At 52.0% G+C, this 8,273-nt stretch overlaps 1 protein-coding gene across 1 annotated transcript; it reads right to left on the bottom strand.

Annotated features, from left to right (window-relative positions):
• Window positions 1–756: 756 nt before the first annotated feature.
• Window positions 757–2,327, bottom strand: LOC123150611 (aspartic proteinase nepenthesin-1). Its single transcript, XM_044570453.1, has one exon. It carries the CDS (start codon window positions 2,304–2,306, stop codon window positions 921–923), a length of 1,386 nt encoding a protein of 461 aa, XP_044426388.1. The 5' UTR covers window positions 2,307–2,327; the 3' UTR covers window positions 757–920.
• Between the last annotated feature and the right edge of the window lie 5,946 nt (window positions 2,328–8,273).

Genomic DNA, 8,273 nt, shown 5'->3' with positions numbered 1-8,273 from the left:
GTAATTCTGAAGAAGTGCTCCTGCATCAAATGACGCACACTAACTTCTACCTCTAGATTAAGTTTTGCTAAAAAAAAAACTTCTAGAGTAAGATAAATCATCTGCAACACAAAAATATAGCTGGAGGAAACTTAAGATGCATTGTGTAAATTGTAAATGCTCCAAGGTAGAGCAAACAACGCAACCAGTAAAAAAAAGAACATGCTAGAGAGTGTGCTACTTACAGTCTGCAACCTTCTTCTACAAACACGGGCGGCTGCCATGCGACACCAACACCCATGCTACAAACACGGGCTGTTGCAAAAGGATTCTATCAGTTTTTAAATTTCGGCAGCAAAACCTTTGTTGCGAAAAAAATTCTGCAACAAGGCCTTTGTTGCAAAAAAGAAAAACCGCGTGGAAAAGTTTCTGCAACAAGACCTCTACTGTAAAATTTTCTGCAACAAGACCTTTGTTTCAAAAAATAAAAAATGTATAGCTATTGCAGAAGTCCTTCTACAACATCACTCTTGTTGCAAAGGAGTGACTGCTTACACGGATGGATTGGACAGCCACTAACGTGTTCATCCACTGGTCAGCAAGGCGGCAGATCTTTTCTTATTATTCACCGGCCGATGCATAGCATCGTCCTTTTTAAAATTGATGAAAAAATTGTGACTATTTTTCGAAATTCAGGTAATATTTTTATAAATTCACGAACATTTATTAAAGTTCGAACATCTTTGAAATTCTAGAACATTGTTCGATTTGCGAACATTTTAGAGAAAAAGGGAGAATAAATAATTTATGCATCTTTAATCTGGGTACAAGCATCTTACAGACAACATGACATATTGAATACACCACAATGCTGAAATATTTCTTTTGGCAAAACCATGCAAGATGATGGAACAGTACACACGATCGAGATGAACATCTAGCTAGAAGAGTAGCACCCAAGCAAGGAGCAGAGAGGCTATCACCATGAGCGACACCACCTGTGAGGCGGGCAGAGCCGCTGCGCCCTCCTCGAGCGTCAGCGTCTTGCCGCCGACGTCGTAGATCATGTTGGTGCCCGCCTGCACCATGGTTCCCAGGACAGAGCCGAAGGGCGTGCCCACGGGCATCGGCAGCATGGTGAGGCACTGCAACCCGGTGACGTCGTCCTTGAAGAAGTAGTGCACCGTCGTGAGCTCAATGGCCGGCGTATCCCCACCGTCGAACACCAGCGTAATCTTAGGGAAGCTCAGCGCCGCCACGGACTGCGCGTTGTAGCATAGATCGAACAGGCCACCGGCGAAAGCTGAGCCGCTCACCTCTCGCGCCGTGATCTTGCTCACCAGCGCCTGCCTCACGGCTTTGTAGGCGTCCTCTTGGAGGCGGGTGACGGGGGTGAGCGTGCTGATGACCACGCCACCGGAGCTGCCGTCGGCGGCAAGGTCGAACGCCCCAGCGGGGATGCCGCCCAGGGCCTGACCGTCAATCTCTATGGAGATGAGCTTGACGTAGTAGACGTCCGGGAACGCGGTGCCCCTGAGCAGCGGCGTCGAGCGGCCGCCGCGCCTGGTCTGTGGCACGGCGGCGTCGCCGAGTAACACAACGCTCTCGGAGTCGGAGCTGCCGGCTTCGTCGGGGGCCAGGTAGTAGGAGAACTTGTTGACGCTGAGCTGCGACACGAAGGAGAGTGACCCCCTGTTGAAGCCGAAGCTGCCCGGCTCGCCTTCGAGGGGCACGGTGCTGTTGGCGGTGCTGCACCCCAACACCGCGCTGCCGGCGATGCCCCCCACCGCCACGGCGACCGACTCGTTGGCGACGAAGCCCGTGGTGTTGATCCCCGGCCCGTACACGTAAACGTACCTGCAGCGATCGTCGCCGTTGGGATTGCCGCCACAGGCGTCCGTGCCGGTGGTGTCGTTGGCCAGGATGCTCCGGCACGTCTGGCTGGCGCAGGGGACCCTGACCGGCGCCGCCACGCACTGCGTTGTCCAGACGAAATCGTTGAGGAGGTCGACGACGCCGGAGACGTCGTTCTGCGTGGCCCCGATGGAGACGTTGTAGAGGACGATGTAGCCGGCGTCGTCCGCCGCCGCGCTGCCCAGCTGGTCCGTGTTTTGGTTGCGACGGCGCGCCTTTTTGACCAGGGCGTTGGTGCTCGACCTGGGCGGCTTTGTGGACAGAGAGTTGGGCGCCTGGCTGACGGTCGTCGCCCTCCTGGCGGCTGCAGGCGCCGGCGCCAGAAGGAGAAGCTGGAGGACAAGTAGCCAAGCTAGCAGCGTGACGGCTAACGTACTACCAATAGTGCTTCTTGTTGCAGCGGGGCGCGCCATTTTTTCTAGCTAGGTAGTACGTATGTGCTGCAACGCACACAGGTGCGTACAGATAAACATGCACGTAGGAAGGGTTGACACTGATCAATCGGTCGACAGCGACACTGATCAGGTGGTTGGATGAGCCAATCCGATTGAGCCCTAATAGCCTAAGAACATGTCTAGTAGAACTCTCAAACCCTCAAATCTTTAAAGCAGTTTTAAGGGTTGAGAAGTGTCAGTTTTTGACACTTTTAAAGGTGGAAAAACAGGGGCAAAGACTAGAACTCTCAAACCCAACCCTTAAATTGCTTTAAGGGTTGGGTTTGACTAGTCTTTGCCTCAACCCCAACCTTTAAATCTATCATTCGACATCTCACAATTTATGACTACAAGAACACAATCAACCTCTAAACAAACTACCAAATGACAATTATTGATGCATGGTTTAATAGTTTACATCATAAAATCATCATCTTCCCCCTCTCATCGGCACCATCACCAAAAAGTTGCACCTCGGCGCCATCTCCTAGACCATATGTGGGCTCCATCAAGCATCTCCATAGGCGCTGGTGGAGTCGTCCACACCGCCATCGCCACAACTACTCATCGGAGTGTCACCTCGAAAAGTAGAGGACGCACCACGGAACGTCCTCTTCCTCTCCGCGATGTCCTCCTTGTAGTCCTTCCACCATTGCAATTGGTCTTCATCCATGTCCTTCTTGGACATCATCATGTGCTCCTTCTCTTCCACCATGAGTTCTTTCCATCCCTTTGCCTCTTTGAGCTTGATCATCCTCTCCTCCAAGTCGGCCTTGCGCTTTGCTTCTTCACGCTTTGCTTCAACTTGTGCAAGCTTGACCTCTTTCTTTCTTCTCGGTGATAAGAAGCTTCGTCTCCAATGTCTTCGTTGTTAATTCCTCTCTTGCCTTCATCATGTGCTCCATCTTCTTCCTTAGGCTTGACGCTTCTCCTTCCATCTTCACCCTTAGCTTGCCCTTCTTGGTTCCCTCGGGCTTGCCCAAGTTCCTCTCCTCCTCATCTTCACTATCATCCATCCTAAGCATTGCCGACTTCTTGGTGCGGTCTCTTGATCCCTCAACTTCCACTTGTCAAAGGTTTGAAGAATTGCCCAAACATGCTTAAATGGGAATGGCTTGCCCTTGGAAGCGGCCATCTCCTTGTACCTCATGCCGGCAATTGTCTCCTATCAACCACACATAATCACATAAGAACCCACCAATAGCATAGTACACACACATAATCAAAATAGTGAAGAGATATGTACTCACATAGTCACTCTCCACGGTTCCACTAGGTGGTGCATCCCTCACTTGGTCCATGGCCGCACTCCAACGAGCACAAGCGGGCTTCATCAACTCCCACCGGCCTTGAAGCGACCGAAAACTGCGAGAGATGAACCCACTATTCTTCGGCTTGATCCTACAATAGTTGTCCTGGATCCTTTGCCAATACCGTTTACCGGTTTGATCGGTGCCGGTGCTTGCATCCATCCCCACAGCTGCCCAAGCACGAACCAAGAGGATATCTTCCGCCTCGGTGTAGTTTGTCGACCGCGCGTGTGGGCGGGAAGCGGCGGTGAATGCCTCCTCCCCTATCTCGGCCACCTCCTCCTCGTCATCCCCTTCACCCTCCTCATCTTCCTCCAAGTCGTCACCAACCCCAAAGGGTTCTAGAGGCGTAGCCCCGAGGTCCACCTCCGTGTTTTGGAGGAGTTCCATGAACGAGGATGGGGTTGCCATTTCCTCGAACACCTCGTGCGCGGCGGGAGGAGGTTTGGCGACGGCGGCGGGCGGGGCCGCGGCTGGGGCCATGGGCTTCTTCCGCGGCTTCTTCACGGCCGGGGACGAGAAGGCGACCTTGGAGGAAGCCCCTCGCGGCCCACGGGAGCCCGCCTTCGGCCGGCTCTTCGTGGGGGCGGGCGCGGCGGGGGCGGGGACGGGGGCCGTGGCGGGAGTCGGGGCGGGAGCCGGGGAGGCGGGAGGAGGCGGTGCGAGGCCCGCCCGCCGCCGCTTGGCCCCGACGTGGGTCACCGCCACCACGTCGGCCACGCTCGGGTGCCGGGCGGGTGCGGGTGCGGGGCCGGGCCCGAGTCGGGCGGGCGGACGTGGCAGGCGCGGCGGCGGGCGGCGCGGGTGCGGCGGCGGGCGGGGGCGCGGCGGCGGCAGAGGCCTCCACGGCCGGCGCGGGGCGAAGCGGCGGGAGGAGCCGGGGATGAAACTTCCCTCCCGTGCGAGGGTGCAAGAGGAGTGCGGGTTGGGGAGAGTTTTTCCTCCCAACCCTCACTTGTACAGGTTGTGAAAATGTTTAAGGGATGGACCTCTAATTTTTTTTACGGGTTTAAGGGTTCAGGGGTTCTAGTCTACGGCTTTTTTTCGACGAAAACTGTAAAAAATGCAGTTATTTTTAGGGGTTTGAGGGTTTGAGGGCTCTACTAGACTTGCTCTAAGAAGCAAGGAAGAAGACGTAGTACACTATTTATTTCTACATAGCTTCTTTTTGGCTTAATAGCCTATCCAATTGCGCCCTAAGTTCCATTTGTTCCATCCTATCTTCAGCAAACAGCCTATATTTTTCACAATGTTTATCAAGTTTCAGGAGAATATCCTTCTTCAAGTCTTTATACCAAGCATTCATATTTATGTTCCACTCTTTCAGTTTAGGTCTAAAAACCTAACTTTTTTTGTCATCTCTCAATGTTTGTCCCTGTAACCCTAGGATCATTCCATACATCAGTAACCAATTTATCTAGACCATCTCTCGGAAGAGCTCTTTTATGGTACCCTGCGGCAAATACAGGTCGCCCATTTCTGTTTTCTGATGGTGGCGATCAATCTGTACTGCTCCAATTCGCCAATGCGATCGCCAGCTGTATAGCTTGCACTCCATCGCTTCTGTCCTCCAGTATACAAGTCGACCTGGTCCAAGCCCCTGCCCTTCCATTTTGTTCCCGACCGAGCCCACGAGTTCCAGCCGCCGCCAGCGTGCGCGCCATCTATGGTGGATCAGGAGGCTGTTGAGCTTGGCCATCTTTCTCGCCATCAACACCCTGCTTCTCTCCCCCGTCTCTCCCCTACTGACCCATGGTATTTCCTCATCTTCGCACCCACAGAGGTCCCTGTCGTGTAGGCGAGACCATGGCAGCTGGCTGTCCCAGCCTACCCTCTAGGATCGCGCTGACCATGGATGGCGGTGACGTGACGGGAGGCTGCGGTGCTGCTTGGAGACGGGAGTACTGTTCATTGTGGGGCTGTGGAGTGTGCGCTCCGGCTGTTGCAGCGGACCGTGGACAGATGTGTGCGTGCGGGAGGAGCACTAGGTAGGGACTCGTCCATGGCGGACAGGGCGCAGGCTTGAGCGAGACGATGCTACGGTGGACGAAAACGACGGGAAAGGAGGAGCGGAGAAGCGGTAGCTCACCAAGCGTATTGTCTTCCAGTGGTGTAGCTTTAGGGGGTAAAAGGGGAGATATTTACGGTGCATCATACTACCTCTGAAAGCGATGAAAGCGAGTAGTATTGAATCATCTCAGCCGGTGATTAGCGGGGTAGTTTTGTCATTATTTTCATTTCCTAATTTGTCAAATCCCTCGCGGTGACGATCCTTGTGAGGCCTCGTCGTTGCCATCGCCCATGATCAACAGCGCATGCCCAATATCGATCAGAGCTAGCCTGACTGCCTGAGTGCCCTTCAAGTGGGAGCTCCAAGCCCCCGACCTGGCATCAAATCTACCAGCAGGCCACAGAACCGGCGGTACGACGTCTTGATCAGTCGCGGCATCGTCGCTGCAGCTTCCTATGAGGCCACCGCTGCCGGCTTGATCGCCGGAATCACTAATGCATGTATCCACAAATGATCAATCAATCTATTGTACATGGTGATTTTCTCGGCCAAAAATACCAGCCGGCAAGGATCCATCGCTGTGTACAATTGTCTCTGTTGCATTGAATGTCGGCCGGAAAGTATTCAGCCGGACCGGTCCAAGCAGGACAAGAAAACACACAGATTCCTCAATGGATGTAGAATTTGGATATTTATTTTAAAAGTCTTCCAATTTTACCCCTTGAACAAAATATACTACTGAATTGCTTTGGTAGTATTGGTGAATCTAGTCCATTAACTGACTGAAAATGAACGGCTTATATTATTTTGATGCACCGTAAAAGGTCTCTAAAAGGGGGCCATTACCCCCTTACTCTAGGAAACTCTTAAGTGTACCCCTACTCCGTGTGTGGTCGCAGCATTCCTTTTTAATTTTTTTGCATTTCCCACAATCGTCTCCATCGTCTTCGCCAAAAATACAATCACTCCATCGTCCAGCTCGCCCACCCGTCGGCGTCAACCTCGAGGCCCGCCCAGAGCTTATACGATATTCATACCCGAGCTAGACATTTCAGTCTTCTTCTTGTTTTGCATTTTTTACTTCTTATTGTTTTACTACAATATTTTGCCTAGGATCCATTCTAGTGTGCTTGGCTTCTACCTTCGTCCTTATAAACATTGTGACGAATTAATAAAAAGCTTGGCGAGATTGTTTAAAAAGCAGATCAAATAACCCGCATGTTCCAAAATCGGTTATTAAAACACCTCAAGTGGAGTCGGAGAAGACGAGTATGTGTTACCAAAGTTCCTTCCCTTTAGAGGGAAATAAGTCTCCGTTGGAACAGTGTGGAGGCACAATACTCCCCAAAAAACCATTAGGACCACCGAACCTTTACAACAAGGTTGGTACAATCTCAACAACTTAATTGGAGGGTCCCAACACCACCAAGAAGCTTCACCACAATGGATTGTGACTCCGAGGTGACCTCTTACGTCTAGGGTGCCCAAACATCCGAGAGTAACAAGATCCGCAAGGGATTAATGGGGGAGAATCAAATTTCTCTCAGTGAAAGTGTAGATCGAGGCCCTCTCAAGCAAACCCTAGAAAATCAACAAGATTGAATGGCTAGGGAGAGAGATCAGGCGAAAATGAGTTTAGGCGCAACAATGGAGCTTGGAAGAAAAGAGGCAAGTCAACTTGCGGAAGAAGACTCCCTTTATATAGATGGATGAAAAACCAACTGTTTCTGCCTACAAATTGTGCACAAGCGGTACTACCGCTCTACATAATAGTATTAGTCTCAACGTGCAATTGATTGAGTCACAGACGCAGGGCGGTACTACCGCTCCCACCAGCGGTACTTCCGCTTAGTGTTGCACAAGGAGGTAGAACTGCCGCGCGGGGAGGTACTACCCGCTGGTTACTACCGCTCTACTTCCGCTGGAGTGAAGAGAGGCAACAGAAGAAAAGAAACACAAGCGATAGTATGAGCGGCTGAAGACGCCGGTAGTACTGCACTACCGCACTGAAAAGTTGACAGCGACACTGATCAGGTGGTTGGATGCCGTTAATCACGAGAAGGAGCATGTATTGAAATTCCAGAGGGAGATAGGCCTCCTGCCGAGGAGCCGTCAGGTCCGGCCGTCGAACTCCTCCACGTACCCACATGGATCGCCGGGGTTGCTAGTGATGTCCATGATGAGGGAGGAATGCCGATCCATGTTTCGGGTCAACAGCCACTAGGGAGAGCTAGCCATTTTGTCCCGCTCTTGAAATTTTACATGTCCCGCTAACAAGAGCTATGCCTCCTTTTTTTAGGGTAAGAGCTACGCCTCCTGTGTGCGTACTTGAACAAGGCCTTGAGTAACGTACGGGCCAACATTTCGGCCTGCCTATCCAGGCCATGGTTGAACGTAGGCTTCCGGCTTTTTAAGAGAGGACAAGCCCACGCACAGACGCCGCGTTGGAAACTTTTTTTTAAAATGAAGACGCTCAATGCGTCCGGCTTTAAATTAATAAAGCCAACAGTAGGCAGCGATCACAATATTCAAGTCTTACAACATGTCAAGGCCCACAAAAGCTCTAGCAAAAGGGGGGCAGAAGTTCAGGATTACATGCCGTAGGTGGCAAGACCAGAGCACGCA

Source organism: Triticum aestivum, chromosome 7A (assembly GCF_018294505.1).
Source record: "Triticum aestivum cultivar Chinese Spring chromosome 7A, IWGSC CS RefSeq v2.1, whole genome shotgun sequence".
Classification (NCBI taxonomy): Eukaryota; Viridiplantae; Streptophyta; class Magnoliopsida; order Poales; family Poaceae; genus Triticum; species Triticum aestivum.
This window is presented reverse-complemented; position numbering and strand designations above follow the sequence as displayed.